The sequence below is a fragment of the Oreochromis niloticus genome, linkage group LG4, assembly GCF_001858045.2.
Source record: "Oreochromis niloticus isolate F11D_XX linkage group LG4, O_niloticus_UMD_NMBU, whole genome shotgun sequence".
Taxonomy (NCBI): domain Eukaryota; kingdom Metazoa; phylum Chordata; class Actinopteri; order Cichliformes; family Cichlidae; genus Oreochromis; species Oreochromis niloticus.
The window spans coordinates 29,569,279-29,593,663 of NC_031969.2; the positions used below are offsets into that span (position 1 = coordinate 29,569,279).

At 39.6% G+C, this 24,385-nt stretch overlaps 1 protein-coding gene across 5 annotated transcripts in view; it reads left to right on the forward strand.

The window, feature by feature from the left end:
* med25 (mediator complex subunit 25) overlaps window positions 1-19,227 on the forward strand; it is a 30,525-nt gene extending 11,298 nt beyond the window's left edge. For 2 of the 5 annotated variants that reach the window (XM_005468994.2, XM_025906637.1), the window contains exons 12-20: window positions 2,060-2,145; window positions 2,233-2,290; window positions 2,388-2,495; window positions 3,090-3,266; window positions 13,931-14,041; window positions 14,275-14,346; window positions 15,886-16,056; window positions 16,144-16,264; window positions 18,701-19,227. In XM_005468994.2, coding sequence (XP_005469051.1) covers window positions 2,060-2,145; window positions 2,233-2,290; window positions 2,388-2,495; window positions 3,090-3,266; window positions 13,931-14,041; window positions 14,275-14,346; window positions 15,886-16,056; window positions 16,144-16,264; window positions 18,701-18,804 — 1,008 coding nt within the window. In that variant the 3' untranslated portion in view covers window positions 18,805-19,227. The remainder of the gene's footprint in view (window positions 1-2,059; window positions 2,146-2,232; window positions 2,291-2,387; window positions 2,496-3,089; window positions 3,267-13,930; window positions 14,042-14,274; window positions 14,347-15,885; window positions 16,057-16,143; window positions 16,265-18,700) is intronic. The other 3 variants (XM_025906638.1, XM_005468996.2, XM_005468998.2) reach the window with 3 other exon arrangements.
* Window positions 19,228-24,385: the final 5,158 nt, after the last annotated feature.

Genomic DNA, 24,385 nt, shown 5'->3' on the forward strand with positions numbered 1-24,385 from the left:
ATCTTGTATTGATGCACTGAAGACGAGTGCTGGCAGTTTTCCCAGTGGGATTGCTGCATTGATGTGCTTGGAGAGAGCCCCCTCCTTTTAATTCTTGACAATTTGTTTAGATCTTAAAAGTCCATCCATTTCTTTAAATTGCTTTTTCTGATTGAGGTCACTGGCAGAGGCTTGAGCAGGGCAGCCCACAGATCCTTTTCCTCAGCAATATTCTCCAATTGCTCCCAGGCCAACTTGAAATCCCAGATACCCGTCAGAGCATTCTGGTGTAAATTGAATGTTGGATGGTCAAACACATCCAAAACGGCAACATTACTCACCAAATAGGAACGGTGCCACTCCAAAGCACACTCTTTTGGGAGTTCATTGCTCACACTGAATAAGCTGTGAGGTATTTAAGCCTACAAAACAACTGACTAGGGTCCTATGAACTGCAATCACAGACATTTTTCTCCAAGTAACATCTTTGGGCTCTCTGAATATTTTGGAAATTATTGAGAGTTGCGTGTGCTGATAAGTACAGAGATGCATAACGGTCACTTTTCTAAATTTTACGGTGTTCAGATTTTCTAGTGTTAACAATACCTGATATTTTAATTGATCAATTAATTAATTTAATGATTTATTAGTAGTAATACACGTGATAATACTGCAAATGTTCCAGCACCATAACTGTCTGTTTAATTTGCACAGTTATGGTTAAAGTTGTGCTGTATTGCAGCGTTGAATGCATGGTTTCAATAATGAGGTCAGCATATGTACACGTAATCCTGGTGAGCCTGAAGCTCTGCTTCAGACCGCTCTAAATGCTCAGTATCAGACTGTCTGAAACTCAGAATTGAGAGTGATCTGACTATGGTGAAAAATCTGTTATTTAAGGCACAATTCACACACAAATCAAATACCTTTTTTTTTTTTTTTTTTTTTTTTTTTTTTTTGTCTGGCCTTTAGTGATTGTTTTTAGAGAGATCTGTTCTTTCTGTCTCCTCTTAAATATAGAACTCAATGGCACTAGCCTTTGGCTGCTTAAAGGGAATATATTATGTTTTTCCTTATCTTTTGTATGATGTCAGAGAAAGTGGATATTCCTCATATGGTGTCCCACCTATCTGCTGTTCAGACCTTGTATTTTTAAGTGGCAGCCAATCAGAAAAAAACTGTCTTAAACTGAAGGGAAAGAGCTGCTTTTTTTAATATAGAGGATCATCTGTTAGGTTGAAAGCCCAGAAAACGATAAATAAGAATTATTTTGAACTGAATCTTGCAAATCGACTGAGTGCAAGAATAATAATGTCCTGAGCATTTTAGGTTTCCTTTAAGGGCTTTTTTGAGTGCATTTCATTTGCAAAAGACCACAATAATTAAGATTAAAAGTTCATGTGACTTATAAAATTATGTTATTGTTCACTCATTTCTTTTCCCAGATTTCAAAAACTGTTCTAGTTGGTATAAATTATTTTGGCCATCATAGCTCTATAGTGAACATCTAATATTGTAACAGCCTTATCGACAATGCACCCCATAAACTGGCTGCAACGACGCACTTTTAAGCTTTTCCCAGACTTAAAAAACAGACCAAAATAGAAAATTCCCAGTTCCCTTTAATTATTTGTGAAAGAGTAAAAATCTCGTCCACTCTGCAGGCTGAACTTGGGCTTTTTCAGTTGTTTTCTCAGGGACAGTAAGAACACACCATCAGGTCTTTTTTGAAGTTGGGCTAGAGGTGCGAATTCTTATATAAAAGTGTTAAAAATATATTTGTTCTCTCTGCACTCTTACTGATTTCTTTGTTCTCCATGTCCACACTAAACTTAATACATAATGTGCTCAGCCACAAGAACTTTCACAGTTTAACTACATCCAGTCTGCCTACTCTGTATTTTAATTTTGGTTTAAGTGAGTCGGCCGTGGTTTGAAAGATCACAGAAATGTCTTGGAATAAGCTTTCTCTGAGCTTTAAGTAATGTTTTCTGTGCCCTTCTAGACGAGTTCTTAAAGCAAATTTTCTAAATTCCCCTCTTCTTTTTGTCTCACACTCGCCCCTCTGTTACCCATGCAGAAACCTAAAGCCTCATCCATGGATTCGGCCACCAAGCTGACGCGATCCCTGCCATGTCAGGTGCACGTCAACCCGGGAGAAAATCTGTGAGTAGCTCATCAGACACCCTGGATGTTAAAAGTGGTGAAATGTTTTTGTTCACGCCGTGACTCTGCACGTTTGTCTCTAAACAGAAACACAGACCAGTGGCCACAGAAGCTCATTATGCAGCTAATTCCACAGCAGTTGCTGGTGAGACCATGTGTTTATACTGTTTTCTTTTGTTTTGTTTATGTGCAACAGTGACGCGTTAATGAATGATGCATATCCCCCCCTGCTCTCTCCGTAGACAACCTTAGGTCACCTTTTCAGAAACTCTCGGATGGTTCAGTTTCTCTTCACGAACAAAGACGTGGAGTCGCTGAAAGGCCTGTACCGCATTATGGCCAATGGTTTTGTAAGTTTTCGAGCTCCCTCTGCCTTCCTCTGAACCTGGAATGTGTGTCCTCCCGCTCTTCTCCATCATTCAGCATACCTCAATTTATTTTGCATGAGTGCAAATTGCGTGCAGGTTCCACCTCTACCCAGTAGATGGACTGAGCGTGAACCTGTATTGCAGTTTTATGGTGAAGACTCTAGAGGGGGTTCTAGGCCACTCTTTCTTTTAAAGCTCAACATCATTAAAACATTATTTGTCATCAGTTTAAACAAAAGAAAAAAGCTTTTAGTTGTGATCCTTTTCCAAAGGGGTAGCATAATGATAGGACTTTTGTTAGTGTGGTTTATTTTTAATCTGCTGGTACCTTTGAGAAAAAGCGGAGGCATTAATGGCATTCGGTCCAGCTGAGCTCTACCTCTTTGCCTAAATTTGATTTGCAGCCCAGGGAAAGAACAGTGTGAATTAATATCATTTGCATTCACTTTATAAAACTGGCATGTTTGATTGGGCAAAGGAGCTTAGGAGAAGGTTATGTCCCCAAGCCGGAGCCCATCACATAATTACAACAGTGTCCCATGTCAGGGTCTTAATCTGCCCTGTGACCCTCTGCAGGCTGGCTGCGTCCACTTCCCCCACACTACCTCGCCCTGTGAAGTGCGGGTGCTGATGCTGCTTTACTCATCCAAGAAGAGAATATTCATGGGCCTCATCCCCAACGACCAGAGTGGCTTCGTCAACGGCATCCGGCAGGTCATCACCAGCCACAAGCAGGTCCAGCAGCACAGAGCGGTGAGTGGAAGTGGAGTTTGTGGGAAGAGGGAGGAAGGTTTCAGTGTGGTAGAAAACATGTGCAGCGGGGAGACCAAAAGCAGGTGATAATGAGGAGGTATTTTAGAGATTGGACGGGGAATTGAGGTGCATTGTTTAAGGCATTAAGTTGCATTGTTGTTGACATTTCATTTAGTGAGCCTGGTATCTTCACAGCAGCCACTCTACTACAGGCATTAGCTCCTGCAACATTAGCTGACTGTTGCACTCCCACCTCATTATCGCTGCTTAACTGAAGGCAAATATAGGTGCAAAGCATAAGAGCTCTTTATGTCGAATTTGCTTCAACCACAACACAATGGCCTCTGCAGTAATCGGCGCTGTGTTTGTTTATTTCAAAATGCTGGGATAATGCACAGTTACTGCTTTATAATTGTTTATTTCACGTTAATGATTAATAACTGGCTAAAACATCAAATATTAAGGGTTTAATTGCCCCTAATTTAAGTGCTTTACTCAGCTCTGAGATTGTGTGTGATGAAACTATCACACCTTTGTTTGTTTCCAAGTATTTTTTTTAGGGCTGTCAGAATTTGGCTCTGACTTTGCTAGTCTCTTAGTAGTTTAAAGCTCTTGTAAACTCAGTTTCAAATATTAAATATTTCTCTTTAACATCAAATATTTATATTAAATCAAAGTCACAGAGGGGAAAACCATTGTTGGGTATCAATTATTAAGAGTGAAACACTCAAAACTGAACCAGCATGGTAAGCAAAGACCAAACAGCTGAATTTCATATATTGATTCAGTTTATTTTTCTAAATGGAGTTTGGAGGTATGCTTAAAACTGACAGCAAATAATGCACTTATATGGGACCGTAAATACAGAAACCATGAATACAAAAGCCTTCAGGAATAATAGTCCAAATTTTTCCAGCTTTCATTTAATTCAGGTGTACCCAGCACATTTTAGCTCACGGGCCACAAGCAGTCCAATTTAATCTGGAGTGGGCCAGACCACTAACGCTATTGCATAATGGCCTATAAATAGCACATTCAAATGTTTCCCTTTCTTTGTTGTGTTTTCTAACAATGATGGAAAATTATCCACTTTTCTCATTTAATATTAGCCCTGCTGAGTCAACAGACACTCACCGACCACTTTAATAGGTACTCATGTTCAACTGCTTGTTAATGCAAATGTCTAATCAGCCAACCACATTGCAACAATTCAGTGCATTTATGCATGTAGACACAGTCAGGACAGCCTGCTGAAGTTCAAACAGAGCATCAGAATGAAGAAGAAAGGTGTTACAAGTGACTGAATGTGGCATGGTTGTTGCTACTACATGGTATTTCAGAAACTGCTGAGAGAATGGTCAGAAAAAGAAAATATCCCGTGAGTGGAAGTTCACTGGGTGAAAATGCCTTGGTGATGTCAAAGGTAGGAGGAAAATGAGCAGAGTACTTCAAGCTGATATGACTGCAACAGTAACATACTGAAAAGCTTATCTGTAGGCGGAACAGAGAGAACCTTGAAGCAGATGGTCTACAGCAGCAGCAGAAGACCACACCAAGTCCCGTCAGCTAAGAGCAGGGAACCAAAGTTACATAAGACTGGAAAAACATTGCCTGCTCTAATTAGTCAAGTTGTGCTTTGATGTCGTAGTGGAAGGGTTGAAATTTGGCACAAAATAAGATGAAAGCATGGCTCTATCCTGCCTTGTGTTAACCACTCAGGTATGTGGTGGTGGCGTACTGGTGTAGGGGATATTTTCTTGGCATACTTTGTACCTCTCAGTGCCAGTTTAGTGTTGTTTAGCAACACCAGATGATACCTGTTGCTGACCGTGTCCATCCTTTTGTGACCACAGTGCACCCATCTTCTGACAGCTGCTTCCAGCAAACATTGCAGTCAGTTTACTGTGCTTAAATGGCCTCCACAGTCAGCAGAAATCAATCCCGTAGAGTCCCTTTGGGATTTGGTGGATTGGGAGATTCGTATCACGAATGTGCAGCTGACAAATCTGCAGCAACTGCGTGACGCCGTCATGTCAATATGCAGCAAAATCTCTGAGAAAATTTTCAAGCACCTAGTTGAATCTGTGCCACAAAGAATTAAAGCAATTCTTTAGGCAAAACGGGGTGCAACCCTGTGCTAGCAAGTTGTAACTAATAAATTGGCCAGTGAATGTATAAGTACTATTTCCTCTTCTGTTCTGTTGTGTTTGCTTGGCTCCAGACACGACAGTCAGAGTGCAACGAAGTGCTTGTTACGTCTGATATCAGGCTGCTTTTGTGTCTTAAGCTTGTGGAACTAACCTACTTACACGTGCATGCGTCACCTGTTCACGTCAGTGAAAAAATTAATTTGTTTTAATTTGTTAACTTTTGCATTTCACTGAGGTTTTTTGCTCCTGTTAAACTCTTGTTCATTAAAAACACATTGCACATGTGTTGTTTGGGATGATTTTTAGGAATCAAGCACTTCTCATGCCTCTTATTGAGACTGTCTGAAAACAAAGAGGACAGGCAACATGATCTTGAGATTAGTTAGTAAATTAGAAAAAAAAGAATTTCTAAAACCTTTTTTTTTCTGGCTCCTCTGTAGTTATCAAACTGCCAGCACCAGAGAGGAGGAGGAGACACTGTGCAGCTGCTGACTGATATCACAACTGTGTGTGTGTGTGTGGCAGGGATAATTATGTTTACCACATAAGATTCAGTGGTGGTATGAACTCATAATTTGTATTCATATTTTAAAAGAAAAGATCCTCCACTGTTGGAGGCATTATTGCCGTTGCTGAGTGTAGCCGTTTTTCTGCTTTTTGAGACTTGTAAAGGGGGAGGAGACAGTAGGTGTATGTGTTCTAAATATTAGAGGGCTGACAGTTGATATTGCATAGTCCAGTGTGACTTTGTGGCTGGTTAATATCTTTACCTTGTTGTAAGCAGTGTTGGGGAGTATCGGAATACATGTACTGGCGTTACGTATATAAAATACAAAATATGAGGAACTGTATACCGTTACAGTTGACTAGTAGTATGCAGTTACTTTTTTGAAATGAATGAATTGCAGGGCGGTCTTTTCCTGTTTCATATGTTAGGCTATCCCCTCTCAAATTTTGGTAATTACACGCATTGCCGAAACCCAAATAAAACACGAAATAAAAGGCTCTAATGTAAGCGTCCTGTTAATTTTGGTGGCGTCAGTTACACAATGGACCCGAAACCAGCACAACAGAACCAACAGTGCACGGACAGTAATGCATGTCTTACTTGGAAATTCCGACACCACTTCATATGTGAAGAGGAAAGGGATGGACAAAAATCTGACCGTTCGCCTGCAACAAGCTGCTCTCAGCGTCAAAAGAATCCACCTCCAATCTAAAGAAACATCTGGAAGTAAGTTCTTTTTAAGAACTTAACTGTTAGCCTAGTTCAACTACCTTTTTTAGTTGTGTTAGCTACCTGGGCTATGTGCGACTTCAGTGTCTTCGATGTACTTTTGCTGTGTGATTTATTACTATTACTGAAGGCTTTTCACCACCGAGCTAACATTGTTTGCTGGCGTTGGCTGAGGTTAGTTTATAGACTGCAGACCGTTAGACCTGATGGATAGCATTAACAACCTGCTAGCTGCAAATAATCATGCGCAGTTCTGAAAGCAGTCTATGAACTAACAATGTTAGCTCGGTAGTGAGTAGCCTTCAGTAATAGTAGTAAATCACACAGCAGTAGTACATTCATGTAGTTGTAAAAAGCATGACAATATATTGTAGCGGGTCAAGTATTCAGAATACGTTACTCACATTGTAACGCGTTACGTTACTCAAACTTCATTTTGGGGCATGTATTCTGTAGTGGAATACATTTTAAAAGTAACCTTCCCAACACTGTGTGTACGTGGCCTTCAGCCACAGCAGAGGCCATCATCACCACTGGAGCAGCGAGACTTGTAAAAATGTTCGGGGGGGGGGGCAGGGTGCGTGGAGTCAGGTCTGGGCATCCAACAATGAGAGATGGCAGCCTCCTTTGGTTTTAGCTTCGTTTTTGGGAAATGAGAGGAAGTGGAAGCACATATGCAGTCTATGAATAGACTACCAGGAAAAGATGAGTAATACATTTTCTGTGGACCTTTCAAGTTAACGTGATGATTCACATTTATAAATTGCTAGATTGTGTTCTTCTCTTTCTGAATCGGGTCCTGATTTGCTCCACAGCTCACTAGGCTATGATTTTAGCATTTTATACACCAGCATAGTTAGAGCACCTGCACCCCCACCTCTGGCACCGGTTTGTGGTGCAAAATACAGGCAGAAATTTAAAAAAGTCCTAGTTTTCAGATATTTTCACACTTTGCAAATCCCTTAAGTAGGGTGGATTGGTCCTTTTGACATGCTGGTTCGTGACCTTTGATTTAGATCTTCATTGCTCATAGAAAGAAGCTGGTTTGGATGATATTAGGTTATAAAGGTAAAATCTGCTTGTTTCTTCAGTCCCGTACAGAAGAAGAGTGAATAATCTCAGGTTTAAGATCCTCCAGGAGGAAAGGAGCAGGAATTTTAAAGCTCTTGAAAACTGTGATTAGCATTTTTTCCACATTTTCTTACCTTGATAATCAAAATAAAAAATAATCCTCAGACTGATGAAAGATGAAAACCTTGTCTTATTTTACGGTACCTTTGAGAGGTAATGTCATTTTGCTGTACAGCAAGGTGAAAGCAAAACATTCACACTAGTTGCTGTGCTATGTTTGGTATAATGTGAAAAGTGTAAACTTGTGAAATTCAGCTTTAAGCAAAGAAGATGGGGTGTTAATTTTGCAGGCTGTCTAGATGTTAGCATTACATAAGACGTGCTGTAGGAGGCAAAGTGTGTGTCACTCTTCATGGACAGGATAAGGAGGTCTAGAGACAAAGCCTGCCCTCCCACCTCCTTCCCTTCCATCTCACTGGCGAAGGTTCCCCGTTCCTGTGGCAGAGTTCATTACAGGTTACAAACACTGCTGCTTTGTCCACATGACTTGGAAATTTCATTCTCTGCTCATCTTCATCCCCGGAGACGGGGTGATTTAAAGTGTGTCCTCTGGATTAGCTGTCTTTTCCATCACAGGGCTGTACTCCAGCTTGTAGCATCCAGGGAGGAGAGGTGCAGCGTAACTGTGAAACAATGCAGCATCTAGCCAGAGAAGCAGCGTGTCTCTCTTTAAAAATGAAGCCCGCTGTCGGTTTTACACGAGTTGGATCACATTTCTCCTCGCAGTCTGCTCTCATCAGCGATGATAGCGCTTGTTTACTCACCCCGCTAATTTTATGTCTTTGCGAATGCGCATAAGCCTTATATGTAACTTGAAGTCGTGTATGTGTGTGAGCATCAGGGCATTTAGATTAGGCAGTAGACATGAAATTATAATGAAAATTTTTTTTTTTTTTTTTTTTTCCCTGCCTCTTGTGTATCATCACATATTCAGTGCTGCATTGCTAATAGTGAAGCGGTAGAGCAATCTTAACATAATTAAAATTTCAATTTGGACCCGTAGTTAAGGTTTCTCTGTGTAAAGCCCTGGAGTGGCATTCTTTGGGAACAAGATTGCAGTTTGTTCTGTTCACTGCAAGACAAAATTAAATATTTTTCCCTTAAAAGCAATGCAAGCTCCTAAACCTTGATCCAGGATTTCACAGGTTAGTGGGTTAAAGACAGGAGATAAATCAGAGGCAGTAGAACAGAAAGAGGCAGCTGTTTTGTTAGTTCCCTCAAAAGACCTAAAGCTGTTTGTTGCACTGCTTTTGTTGGTGAGAAAACATACCCTGCATTAGTGCAATCCCAGGGTGATTTCTTCAGATTCAGCAAGATGGATGGGTTAAGGTGGGGTTTTTTTGTTTTTTTTTTTGTTCCCCCCCCCCCCATCTTCCATCAGTTTTTTTCTCCCTCAGTGTCTGGTTAATAATTTGTGCTTGGAGGAGGGATGAAACACCCTTCATTCCTCCTCGTCTCTCCCTTAGTGTGGACTCGCACAAAACACTACAGCACCCGCAGAGCACAGCTAACTCAGGAGCACCGCTGCCAGTTTCAAATTCTGCCTTTTCAAGCACCTACCACTTGTCTCATATTGCAATAGTCTGTCTTGGCTGATTTCTGTTTAAAGTGCAGGACTCTGCAGATAAAACTCAGATGATACTGACTGCAGTTCATTTTACTTCAGTATTTCAGGTGCTATATTTGTGAATTATTCAGACTCTCTCTTAGTAACAGCAACAGGTTTCGTGTTTTCGTGTTGCTGTACTTAACTGGAGATGCATATCGTATATGATATCTCCCCCCACTCCAGACGATGCTGGCGGCTTCAGTTTGTTTTAAACCGTGAAATCCAAAATAACAAACACCTCAGCTGGTGGTGCTTGAAGTTAAATCTCTGCTGGTGTATCATCGTCCTCTGTTTGCTTTTGCTTGCCGTCTGTGCACACACATGTACAAAGAAAGTCAATATGTGGTTTCACACTCTTTCAGCATTGTTAACACAGTAAACATCAACTACATAAAGCAAATATGAAGTTCTGTAAATATGGATTATGGTTTCATAGCATTAGTATAAAAATATCAAAACCTGTAAACAGTATTGATTTATTTGGACTAGATGGGTTTTTTTGTTTGTTTGGATAGGTTCTAATTTAAAGGGAATAAATTAATCGTGATCGTGACATGCCCATACTCGTAAGTATGTATGTTGTTGATGACTGGAATTATTTCTTCTGTCTTTATTGATAGGCTACATAGACCACTCTAAAGTAACAAGAAGTCTTTCTTCTGTGATTTTAAAAAAAAAAAAAAAAAAAAAAAAATACTCAAAAGGTTCAGATGAAGTTAACATGAAGCTTCATAAGTCCTGAACACATTAACAAGATTTCAGAGTTCCACTTTTTTATATCTTGTGAGTCTTTACTTATTGAATCCTTTATTTAAACAGGTAATCTCACTGAGATCAAAATCCACTTTAACAGGCTCTAGAAAGTATGAGCATGGACAAAACATACAAGTAAGCACCATTCCCCAACTCTCTGTGAATGGTACTTATGACCATTTGCAATTCTTTTTTTTCTGACCTCGCAGCCCATTGTTCGTTGGTGTTGCTAGTTTCAGTCATTATGCAAATGTACTGTTTATAAGGTTGGGGAAACCTGCAGTCGGCTGAGACTGAGGAAGTCACTTGGGTGATTGACGAAACGTTTCTCCCACTGAAAACGCTACATCCAGATGAACAGAGTTAACTTTTTGAGATTTGCTTACTTGGATGATTCAGCATGGATCAAGACACAAGTACATACAACTTTCTTTCACTTAAAGTGGTGCAAAAACAGTTGTACTAATGATCAAGAAATCATCTGTCTGCTCTTCATGTGCCTGGACAACTGTTCAGATCCCCGTCAGCCTCAGTGGATGTGCTGCAGGGGACCCAGTAAGTGCTGTGTCGAGTTTGAGGTAGATTGGATTTGGCGGTTCTCATATTTTGGCTAAAAGTTGTTCTCTGTTCTTAGTGTTTCCCCCAGAGTGACTGCAGCCACTCTGTGTGTAGTTGGGGAGGGACACATACACACACTGAGATGATTGTTTGCTTTATTTTACTTTCGTTTTTTTCTACTGAGGAGAGCCATTGGCATTAACACAGTCCCCAAGCCAAGCATCTCCTTACCTTACTAAGTTAATTTTGCCAAACCGTCACCTTAACCCTAATGTACTTTGAGCTTTAACCCGAGAACCAAGAATTAACCTGCAAACAGCCCTTTGAAGGAGTATTAAAAAGAAGAGCTGGCTTAAAAAGGGGGACCAACACTCAAACTGGCTCTCACAAAAATAACTGGCCATGTTTTTTTTTTATTTGTTTTTGTTTACTTTGGCCTTCATATTCCTGTGACAAAAGACTTGAATCACTCACTCATTTTGTTTGGATGAACAGTTCTTCAGAAAGCTGCAACCCACAATCTGCCCAATCTGCACAGCCACGTTTTGAGTAGGCACAATCACACACAGATTCAGCAAGTGTGTTACATCCTTTTTTTTTTTTTTTTCTTGTAACAGCAGCTTTAGGATTGTCTCCATGTGACACTTTTAGGTAAACGCTGTTAAATAGTAGCTACAGAAAATAAACTAGTTTTAAATCTCCCTGTGTTAGCGTTTAAAAGAGAAAATAAGCTAAATCGTTTACTGAAACAAGTGGATTTAAAGTTAAAGTAAGAACCGTTTCAGTCCGATGCTGCTGACGTTCATGATATCATTATAATATTTGACATCCCACACTTTAAAGATTTTGCCATAGTTTACACATAACATAAAGTGGATATCCAATGCTGGTGAAAGAGGATCAGCCCTCCTTTACGTTGTGCATACGAGACGTGGTTTGCTTTTAGGGTGAGGATCGGAGTTGCATATACACGATTATCAAAAGGAAGTCCAGACAGAATGGTAGATTGAACAGTGGTCTTCCTATAAGCAGAAGAGAAACATTATTTTTCATCTGGGCACTAATCAGATTTTGATCTTCAGTTTGTTAATTGGATTTTGCATTTGGGAATTAAAAGCAATTTTAGCCGCTTGAATATTTGTAGCATTCAGCAGTTTTCAATTCAAGATCCATTCACTTAAATTTGGACTTTTTTTTTTTTCATTTCCACTTGCACAGTAAATATAACTAAACAGCCTATTTATATATTTATTTTTGGCACCTTTGACAGTTAGGCAGTGGAATTCTTACAAAAACAACCTTTAGTAGTAATTTTAGTGTGAGAGATAGATAGATAGATAGATAGATAGATAGATATAATTTTTTTTTTTTTTTTTTTTGCTAATGCATACAAAAATCCTAAAGTTTTCTCAGCTGATGACAGGTGGGAGGATTGACTGCTGCAGTTCACCTGTCACACTGTAACACAGGTGTCCTAGGGCAAGCTCAGAGAGTGCAGAAACCTTCAGTGGAACAGAAAGGCCAGAGGTCACTTGAGTGTGATTTACACAATAAATATACTCTCAGGAGCTTTCTGACATTTTCGGTTTTAAGCAAGAGGTGTCAGGAAAAACTAACACAAGGATTGACTGGCCTGTAACAGCCATGTGCTGATATCAGCATTGATCCATTTGAAGTTGTCTCCTCATCAATGCGAAGAACAATTTGGGTTGTTCACACACTTACAGGAAGCTAGAGCTGGGACCGTTGTAAGATAGGTTAGGTTCACAGCACTGATGTTGTGTTGTAGCAGTAATAATTGTGGTTAGTACAATGTGCGAAGCTACATCTTTAAGTCAGAATCCAGTCTAGATCCAGTGATACAGTAGCACTGTGGAGCGTCGGTTGTTGTCACATAGCCAGCTTGTGGAGGACTGGGTTAGGAAAGGGCCAAGGGACTGTGTTTCTGGAGGACCCGGGCTAAATAACTTTTAAACGACCTGAACCACAGTGCAAAATTGCAGGTTTGAATTAGTGGCTGTGGGAGAGGAAACTCACCAGTGGATTTGCATTCGCAGCTCACAGATTATGTCTACCATGATTTGCTTTCCTCAGAAATTACCTGAGCGTCTGCTAGTAATGCTGTTAAATCTGCATTTAAGGTTATGAGTGCTACTGCAAGAAATTAATCAACGATTCTCAGATGCAGCAAACAGATTCTGTCTGCCATGGATTTCATTCCTATTAAATTATCTAAACTTTGTCAGTTTTCTAAAAGAGACCCCTCTCCACCCAAGGATAACAGATAAAAGCCTTACTGTCGTTAAAGTAACAGAGACTTCAAGAAAACTATATATGCAAATCTATATATTATGCAAATAATAATTTGGCTAAAATCAAGTTACACTATGATAAATGTAATCAGTGAATTACATTATTTTTCTGTACTGCTGCTGAGTGATGTAACTGCAGACAGGCTGTATGAGTCATGGTTGGATGTTGCAGACATGTCTGGGCTTTCCCAAGAGGAGAGGGAAAGGGAAGTAGGAGTTTGTAGAAGGTATAAAGACTTGACTGTGGACTCACTTTTTGGATTCTTGAGGAAACAATAAGGATTTAAACCGGTTATAAAGTATTGTTACTTTTTTTTTTTTTTTTTTTAATCGTTCTAACCGGTTCTAGCCCACTAAAGTAAAAGCCTAGCAATGCATAAAGTTTACATATCATCAAGGGGAGAACTGCCATTAACCGGTGGACTGGTAACTGTATTTAACTAACAGGGCTACTCAGTTGAAGCGTGTTACCAGACGATACAGGGTAGTCACCTGGACGTGTCTCCCTGTCACAGATTTAAATAAGTTTCTCGCAGTTCCTACTAGGATAATAGACCTGGACTTGGACTTCCTATACAGGGGTAACTGGGATCTGTCACTGTGCTAATGTTCAGTTCCTGAACCATCAAAACATGGTCTGGTTCTTTTAAGTGACCAATCCAGAGTTGGTGCCCACGCTGCCTTTTTTTTTGGTTTTGGATTAGTTGTTTTTTCTTTCTGGGTTTTTGTTGTTTTTGTTGTTTTTTTTTGTTTTTTTAATGTGTGTGCGCGCGTGCATGTGAAATGTGTGAAATACAGTGGTATCATTCAAGTTGTATACTAAAGAGATGGAGCAGTGTTGGAGTGGAGACTAGTTAAAGATGGTTAAATGTTATAATAACTGCAGTCTCTTGCTTTCTCTGGTTATTCAACAGTTGAACAGTGCAGCAGGACCAATGCAGCCCAATCAGGTCCCCCCCAACCAGAACTTCATCAACAGAGCCCCAGGTCCTATTCCAGTTTCCCACGGCAATGTCCAGCAGCAGGTAAATGAATCTACCCGCTCTGTGCTGGCTCGTCTGCCTGTTTTCCCTCATCAGATTCCTCCTGCACTGCCTGATGTTGACACCTGAACTGCCTGGGATTTCTGCATGCATTGCTGCTAACTCTTTCCTCCACTGTTTTTTTTTTTTTTCTTTCTTTCTTTCTTTCTTTTTTTTTCCTCACACTTCCACCACTCTTCTCCACTCCCCCTCCCTCCTTCTTCTGATCTGACCAGTCTGTGGTGGTGGGCATACCCCCTGTTAGTCAGGTCTCTATGATGGAGGAGCAACAGAGACAGAACAACATGGTGAGACCCAAAGTAGCTCTCAACTTAACCAACATGTATTTACGTTGTTCACAAGGGCTTTCAATTATAATATTAGAATTCAGTTGTAGGTCTTACTGAGCTACATCGATTATAATACGATATATAGTATGTAATGTTAGATATAACCACAGATTTAAAAAAAAAAAAAAAAAAAAAGCTCCTTGTGTCTTCATTCAAAGCTACCTTACAATTGCATCTCTCTTCCTGGAAATCAAGAAACATCCGTTTGTTTGATGGTGTCAGGAATCTTGTATTGAACCTTTTTCACACATGTGCTGCAACATTATCCAACATACACTACATGGACAAAAGTCCTCAGCCACCTACACATCACATTGTAATCTTGTCTGGGACTTTGTGGCTGAATTATTCTAGCTCCTAAATGCTTCCCCTTTCCAGTGAAAACTCTCAAATTCACAGATTAAGAGGTGTGACCAAATAATTTTGCTCATACAGTGCATGAGAATTCAAAAATACAATGTGGCTCCCTCACTTAAACCACATGGAGTATATTCGGCAGAGTGAATGTCTGCAGAGGACTTTGCTACAATGTGACTGTGGAAATTTTCCCAACCTGATTCTTTCATGATTTTTCTTACATTTATGTCTGAAAATGTCTATAGCTATTTCTCTCAACCAATTGCTCAGCATCAGCCTGGTGTGTAGCTAATTTACATGGACTGTATTTAAAAAAAAAAAAAAAAAAAATTAAATTAAATAAATAAAAATTTAAAAAAAATTGAGGTTGACGTCACCTGTTGGTTTTAGACTCAAATTTGAGGCCTAATTTTTAGCTTTTTGAGCCAGGAGTGATTCATGCTATTCATGCTAAGCTACGCTGGTTTTAGTGCTGTTTCGTTGTATCTTAACATGCAAGCCTGTGGGGATTGACTCTCCTTCGGAGCCAGCCTCATGTGGCCACTAGAGGAACTGCACATTCCATAATTGCTTCATTTTTCAGCTTCTTGCTAATTTCCTGTCACAGCATGTGTGCTGATGTTTTGAGTTCCTGTTGAGTACGTCTGAGGCCGCATGCCCTTGATGCTAAATAACACATTAAACTGATGACATGCATGCATATGTTTGTGTAATTTAATGAAATTGATCTTTTATTGTCATCTGAAGGTTTTTAGACTGTAGTGTCGCCAATATCAGACTCCAATAACTCCTTTTATTTGTAGTTGGCTGGGGATCGTATTTAAGGTACCCCAAGTGTGTAAACTGAGATTATGGGTCACCCACCCAGTAATTTGGAGAGCCAGAACTTATTCATCTTATTTTTCCATTTTTAGAATAAGTGCAGGTCAAGTTTAACTTTTTTTTTCTTCACTTGAACCAAGTGAATGCTCAGTCAGCCTGCACAAACACTGCTTTTTTGTATGTGACAATGTTGAATTCTAATTTGTCACACCACTGCAGTTGCTATTAACCGTAGCATTGCTTTCAAAAATAGCAGTGTTTGTCATTACTCTAATTAATATTTAGACTTAACTCTTAAACTGTGTGGCATTCCTTCAGATGACAATGAGAGCTGCTGGACCAACCAATCAACAGCCGCCCGTCAGTGGCGCTCCACCTAATCAAGTTCCGACTAGCGGACAAGCCCCGCCCCAGGGTCCCATCCTTCGCCTCACAAATCCAGGAGCCAATCCACAGCTTCGCAGTCTCCTTCTCAGCCAACAGCAGCCAGTAAGAGTGCACCAGTCAGCTGTTCGAATGAATTACCTTGTAGTAAATGCTTGATTCTGAAACTGTTGTGCGTCTCTGTCCTTGCAGCAGGGTGGGGTGTCTCACATGCCGGGCATGATGTCTCACCAAGGTTTGGGACAACAGATGGTCCACCAGGCCCCAGGAGGGGGGGCTCAAATGCAGAGCCAGTGGAGGCAACCCATGGCAGGTCAGCAATCATCCCACAGAGAGGTGGAAAGAGTTCACTAATATTTAACTCAAGTAGGCATTTAGAATACGGGTCAGGAAATGTGCTCATTGAAGGATATTAAGCTTGACATCTAAAGAAAATAATAACTTTTAAAGGTCACATTTCTAGAAACTGACAACAAGTTAGATATGGAAAAAAATAAAAATAAAGAGCAGTTCTTTTTTTCGTTCCATTAAAGATATTTCTGCAGACTTTTATTTTCAAAGCAAATTTTAAAGCCACCAAAGCAGCCATCTGTATCTAACAAAAGTTCATGGACTTGTTTGAGTTGAAGATTTCGTGTGTGTGTGTGTGTGTGTGTGTGTGTGCGTGTGCGTGTGTGTGTGTGTGTTCTGGGCAAATTTTGATTCGTGACATTTTATTTTTGTGCACATTGATTGAAAAAAGTCTGCACACGTTCTGGTGCATTAATCTATTGATTTCAAACTTTAAATGTTTTCATTGCTTAAAAAAACAAGAGCAGTCCGAGACTGCACGCCTCTGCTGAGCCTGAAAATTCCCTCAATGCCTCGCATGAGCTGAGCCCGTGGAACCAGAAGGATTTCTGGGTCCACATTAGTTCATATGATATATGTTTTTATGATAGAAGTTCAAATAGGATGAACGTGTCCTTCATTTTTCTTATTGCAATTTGATGTGTTTTTGTAAAAATAAGACTAGAGATGTCCAATTATATCGTGTCTGGCAATAGAATACTTCCAAAGATACCCAGACCAACATCTGGATAGACTCCAGAAAGTTAATTACATAATCTTCTTGGCAGAGGTAAAAGGATGTTAAATTTTGGTAGGAAGTGGCGTGACTCAGAAGTGGTTGACGAGGAGGGCAGAAGGTCTGAGCCGGAACATGGAGAATCTGGCCATTTTTAAAAATAAAAGACCCAGTAGAGATTAAATGCTCTGCTTCTGAAATGTTCCTTTTATGATGTGAAGCTGTGAGATGAACAGGCTTTTTGGATCATGCTTTATAGGGAAGTACAGATATGTCCAGTGTATCCATCCAGTGTAATGTTTATGCCACAGCTGCTAAGGCTGTGCAATATGACCAAAATCTCATATCCCGATATAAGACATTTATCGTCCCGACAACGATATATATCACAAAAATTGAACATTTTCTGTAAATTTTGTGAATCTCAGGCAACTCGACTTGCGTGAAGTGTTTTCAGCTGGGCGGCGTGTATCTGGAATCGGGTGTTACATAAGTTGAAATGGCCGCAATTGTCTTTGTATTTATTACACGGCGTACTGCAGGGAAAAGCCTGTTCTAAGGTTTATTTTTTTAGCGATATATTATAGATTTTATAACGATATAATCATGCGCTATATATCGTTATATCGAACAGCCCTAACAGCTGCCCTAAATTAACAATATTGGTAATTACAATATCATTTATGTGTCTACAATGGTTAATCCATTATTTTTTTTTTTAATTGCCCAAACAGAATTATTGTTTGTATTCATGAATTTGCAATTTTACTGACCTACAAAGAAGCAGAAAAATTACTTTTCTTAAAAAAATTATTAGTTTTCTATCTCAGAGAAGTGTAGTGTGCCCGCTCGTGAATTCAGTTTATTATTTGCCTAATAAATAACAATATTAATTAAATTTTTTTGACAGAAGTGTTTGTGTTTTTATGAGTTTGTAATTTACTGTCGAGTTTTAGTGCTTTACTGTAAACTAGAAATTACACAAAAAAACTAACGTAATTTAGTGTTTGGGGTAACAAATTGCTTTCTATAGGGAGTAAATAAATTAAATAATTTGTGTTTGAAAAAGTGAAGAGTAGACGTGACTTTTTTTTAAGAGTACTGAAATCCAACACTTGTTACACCCTCTGAGAGTATGGATTGATTTTAGTCACTGGTTTGCTTTGTGGTTTGATATGCACGTACTGCAAGTAATCAGAAAAACAAACAAAACAAAGCTACGCTTGCAACAGAAAACACAGCCGCTGTGCAGTCGTCCCAGTCTGAACACTGTCAGTGCCATCAGGCAGCGCACGTGGATGGGGTGTCAAAGATTTCCCTGATGATAGAAATGGCTCCATATACATAATCTTTGTCTGCGATTGTCTGTGGTTTCTTGTTCATGTTTTACTTTGAGAAAAAATAAAACAGAAGCACTTGGCTTCGAAATCCTGCATGTCTGAGCCAGTACATTTTATTGCAGCGCATAAACATTTCAACTCACTGTACACAGTAGTTAAGTACCTTGATGTTTACTTATCTCAAACAAAGTGTCTCTAAAGTAGGTCTCTGTAAAAAGGAGAACAAATGCAGTGCCACGGCCTATTAGTTCTCACTATCCTGCTTTAAAGTCTTAACTTTTTCTCTCTGTTTCGGTTTTTAAAGCATTTCCAGAAACTCTTTTATTCTTTCTTCCCATCCCAGGTCAGATGATGATGTCTGGAGCTCAGAGAGGAGCCGTCCCGCAGCCCGGGATGCCACAGGTCTCGAGCATGATGGAGGATGAAGTCCTCATGGATCTTATCTGATGGAACTAGGCTTTCAATTTGAATCTGGGCAGCCATTTTCCAGTTTCGACACATATGTCTGCTTTGTCGCTTTAATCCTACAAATGTTCAACATAATTAGGAAACAAGTCATAAGCAGTTGTTTTTTTTGTTTTTGTTTTTTTTACAGGACTGAGTAGCTGAAGTTAATTAGGGGCAGACAATGTGAGCATTAGTTTTTCATGTAAATGTTCAAACCATCAGCACGCTAATCCTCCATACTACACACAGGATAGAGCAAGCAATCATGATTCTAGAAATGATACTAAGTTTTATCATGGAATGGAAACCTGTGTTATTTCTTTCTTTTTTTAAATTAAGATTTTACTTTTTCTGCTCATTTCTTTTTTAATTATTGATCATGTTGTTTTATGCAGATGAAATAAAGGTAAACATCGTATAAGACCAAGTTGTTTGTGATTTTAAAAAGAGGTTTTGTTGTTGATGAGTCCGCACTCCTACCGCCACCCCCGTGTGAACGCCGCTTGGACTCTTAAGGTGGGAGAGAGTGAGACTGAAATAGACACAGTAATAGATAGTTCGGTGTCTTTTTTCTGCCAAATAGTGTCACAGTGTTAATTTTAACTACTCCAATATGTTGTGGAACCATAGAGAGTCTCCTCGTGCCAAGTAGTCCTACCAGATGGCATCAGTTGGCCATGTTTCCCTTGGCATAACGTACAAACAGGCTGGCCGCATGCGCACATGGCATGGACTCCACATATATGCCCACAGTCTGCTTTCGCATCAGTTATATTGCATGTGAGTTAAGTCCTGTACATCGACAAACACGGGCCTGTTGTGCACCTCGTGGTGGCACGGGCGCTGAGAGAAAAGGGAGAATGACGCACCTGAACTTTTCAGCCTCTCACATATGTTTAATGACACATGTCAGTTTATGCAGTCCCCCCCACCCCCAAAGAACTTGGACACTGTGTGTACACACTAACCAACAGGAAATGATGTCAGTCCCTGTCACCTGGGAGACTGAGACGGTTGCTAAGATACCGTGACAGTGGGTTCTTGTTTCCAAGCTTTTTCCTCAGCCCCGCTTTCACATGGACTCCCACAGATAGACACTAGTCCCTCAGTGGCTGGTGTTCATCCCTCCCATCCCTTAATCACTGGCCGGCCCTCGGAGCCTTAGCTTCACTTCATCTTCCTCTCTCTCCCCCTCCATCTCCATCTCAATATTGATCTATTAGTGCCTTTCTGGGCTCACAAGTTTTTCAGTATCCAAGTTATTAACAACTAAATTCATTCATATGGAATAAAAATGGTTAAATGTATGGACAAACATAAGTTTACCAAATCACTACTTGGGGAGCTGATAGCCGAGCGGTTAGTACACAAACTAAATGGACACAAATGCCATCAGCGGTGATTCCCCAGTTTGCTTCCTTGCATTTCTTACTCGCACATTTCCTGTCTGTGTCAGCTGACGTTTTCCAATGAAGGCACCGGCTCCACAAAAAGATATTTTACTAGTCATGCAAAACAATTGCATAAAATGGACATTTATTTTCCTCTAAAGAGATTACAACTGTCCAGAATTAGTCTTCAACAAAATGTGAGGAAACCGCTGCTGTGACTTTGTCCAAAACATGATTTGTGTACTGCGCTAAAGTTGATATAACCGAACATGTACTCTTTGTAGCACAAGACAGTGCAGTGAGGAAAAAAATCTTTATTTTGTTTAAACTTAATTTAACCAGGAAAAAAAATTCTATTTTCAATAACAGCCCAGTTGAACACTAAGCATCTGCAGGTAATGGAAGTAAGACTAAAGGGGCGAAAAAAGAAAACAAATGAATCAACCCACATGGTAAAATTCCCTCCCCTGGTGGTGAAAATATTGTATTACAAATTCATTGCGCTCATTACGAAAAGTACCTTTAAAATCAGCTGGAAATCTGCCCATGGTGCAACCCATCTTTCAACCTCTGACAGCTGGAATAGGCCCCAGCCCCCCCCCCAATTAATCAGCAGAAGAATATATATGGGTGTTATCATGTGAACCTTTCATTAAGAATGATAAGTAATAGTGGGGTGTCAAACCTTTTACGGCTTCTTCTAAGATGGAACATTGCAGAGAAAGTTTGGTTTGGTGTTTTCTGTGATCATGAATAATAAATTAATAAATTCTGTTTCCCTTCCATGCTTGCACTGTGCAAAAAATGACGTGTGGTTCATTCAAATAAACATGATGCAATAAGGTTTTTTGACAGCCTTGCTGCATATATTAGCATATAAAAGAGTTATAATTAGATATTCTGAAAACCTTAACCTTGTATTTTAATACATTAAGGAAATTAACTTTAACACCAATTGGGAAAGCAATAATCACAAAGAAGCATTTGGTAATTAAAGCATTAAATCAATGATGACTGTCTTATACAGAAAATATCACGAGGGTTTTGGTGAGTTATTAGTTCAAGTCATGTTCCTCTTGCTTATGATGCAATGGACTAATTATCTGGCGATCACATGATGTCAAATTATTGCACATTTCTTAAACACTAGTGTTGTGTGGTTTTAGTGTGCACCCCTCAGAAGAAGAATATTTGTTTCTCTTCTAGTTGTAGATGAAATTATACACCACCAGTGTCTTTCTTTGACTTAGCCCTGACAGACAGTTTTTCAATGGCCAATTAAACATTAAAATATAATTTAGTTGCAGAGCTAGACAGTTTGGTAAATAAAAAAACTTCATGAGCACTGCAGAACTAGAACAAAAAAATGTGCAAATTAGTTCCTGGAGTACAAATGAAGACATTTAATTGCACAAGAGCTTAAAATCTTATAATCACAGCATAATTAGGAAAGCTGCATTTCATAATTATGGACGTGGTAACCCATGTACATCTACATTATTTCCTCGAGCTCCTCCTAGTAGTTTCCAGATTCCCCAAGGAGGTTGTGTGATCTCAACCTCCATTAAACTCACCTAACTATCTCTTGTGAACCAAACTCTGTGAAACTCAAATTCCTTCCCTTTGGGCAGTGCAAGTATGAAGGATGAAAGGAGATGAGTCAACTTCTGATCTCCTTCAAAATAAAACAGCAAACGTTCAGGACTTCAGTTCAGGCGCATTTAGTTTAATGAGATGGAGAAAGCGGTCGTCACAATGGTAAGAGTGGCCTGACAAAGAGAACAGAAAGAAGTATGGCTGACGTGTATAGCTTGATGTAGCTTATGTAAAATCAGCACAGAGCCTCTTTGGTGAGTTATCTGTGGGCTCCATAAATACCTTAAAGAATGCCACTATGTCACGGTGCTGCACTGCAGCTTCAGATGAGATAAAGCTCAGAGCATGCCACTTTTGAACTCGTCATTTTATTGCAAGTTTATAAAGAGATCAAGTGCTATTACAAATGCACATCCTATAAGGCAGCAACCAGCTCCCAACTCCAATGAGACATTCCAAAACTTTTGAGGAGCAGTAAATATTTAAAAGTGTAGTAAGTAACATTTTTCATGCATTTTTATTTGAATGTTAACTTGAAAAAGAAGACTTCCCTTGACTCTCACTTCTAAAAGCACCCAGACTTGTTTCTGTCTGTGCAAATTTGACTATTCAAGCTGACATATTTTAGGACAACAGGTGTGGTATACATACCCTGGACAGGTCGCCAGCCTGTTACAGGCCAAGCTCTGCGATGAGGGGTGTTTAATAAGCTCCCTGCAGCTGTTGATAGTTTGATCATTGCCAAGTTAACTTTGTTAACACTTACAGTCAGGTATACACTGTATACCACAGCCACAGCAGTCACAGCACCTCATACATGACATGTATATGCACATAGAACAGTGCAGGTCAGCCTCATGCATGAATCACTCTTTTGGGTGAGCGCCACGCAGACTGTAAAGAAAAGATGGATAAAGCTCAATGGTTTGAAACAGAAGCCAGTGCAGATCCTCCTCCTCAAGATTAGATATGAGCAGGTCTGAAATCAGCACCCACCGACCAATCAGATCTTTGCAAAATGGCATCGCCAGTCCTTCAGACTTCTATGCATGCATTTTTGGAGGGTCAAAAGTTGCACACATCTGTTTTTCTGGTGAACATCAGTAGTAAATGTAGATTCTTGGACACAACTTTGTTCCTTGATGTTTTTTTCCTGTTTTCTACAAATAATTTTACAACACTTTTATTGTTTTACATTGACGCTTAGATCATATGACACATGATGTAAGCCGAGGCTTGAATGGAAGTTTTAACCTGCCAGTTGGGCGAGCAAACAACATGGACTCCCAAGTTTGTGAATATGATAACTCCAAAAAGAAGCAACCTAGGAGTTTCAAATTGATACCATAGGTGTATCTACTTAAAAACTTGATTGAGTTTGAATCTCATTGACTTTGGCCTCAAGGTCATAGGTCAGAGATCAAGTTTTCTTGCATTGTAAATGCAATAACTTGAAAACAAGGTGATGTAGAATTTTGAAATTCATACGATATCTACTAGGAAGCTGAGGGGTACAATTAGCCACCGCCAGTATTTTGTATTTATTGTTTTTATGCCCAGACAATTACATTTAAATCCCAATTTACACTTAAATCCAACCATGTTTGATTCCTCAACTTACCACTGAGCTAAAAGCTTTGACATCAGCGAGCAAATGTCTGTTTTTAGCAATTTTTTTTTAGCAAAAAAGTGTGTTTTCAAATTTACACAGTGTAAAAATGACAACGCTCACCGATGTCATGATTCAGGCAAGCAGCTTTAGTGCATGCCCCCAATGAAATTACAATTGTAATCCATCAGATTAATACATCCCACGTTTTAATAAAAGAGATGATAAGTGCTGATAAGGTTGTTTACTTACACAGTCTGCATTTTTACCAGCACTCTGTCCGGGCTTCACATAGGTTAAACCTAATATAGTCGATCTTTTCCAGCATTCATACAGTGTGTTTTCAATACTACACCGCTGCACTGTGCTTGTCCTGTTACAGACACTGATACAGCTGATTTGTCTGCAGCAGCTGTGCTGCTTTTGGTCTGTATTCTGTGTTTTACCTCTTTGTATTTTTCCATGATTGTAGTTTTAAGTCCATGGCTAAGCTGTCAGTAGACCTGTCTACAGCTGTGATTGGTCAGATGCTGCCAAAACCACCCTTTTTATATGAACATGCTTCTACCTAGATTGATAAACCCTGGGTTAACTTATCAAATAGATAACCACCTTTCTAAGACCTGCCGACGTTAGGGTAAGTGAAGCCAGATAATGGAAGGATACGTGAACTTGCTCTGTGCAGTTGTACAGTAGGCTTTTAAGACGTTAAGATTATTTGATGTGTGGATGCGTACACCTCGGAGAGAGGATAGATGCTTTTGTCAAGCTGAGCAGTGTTGTCATACATCAAACCTTATAAAAATCTCATGTTCAGAGTGAAACACATGTTTTCTCAGGGGAGATCTTATGTGACTGCAGTAAAAAGAAAAGTTCACGTTCTCTAATTCTGGGTCAAATGACAAAAACAAATTATATATAAAAAAAAACTAAGCTTGTCAGCTGAAGTAACTGAGCTTTTGATATTCCACAACACACTGAGTAC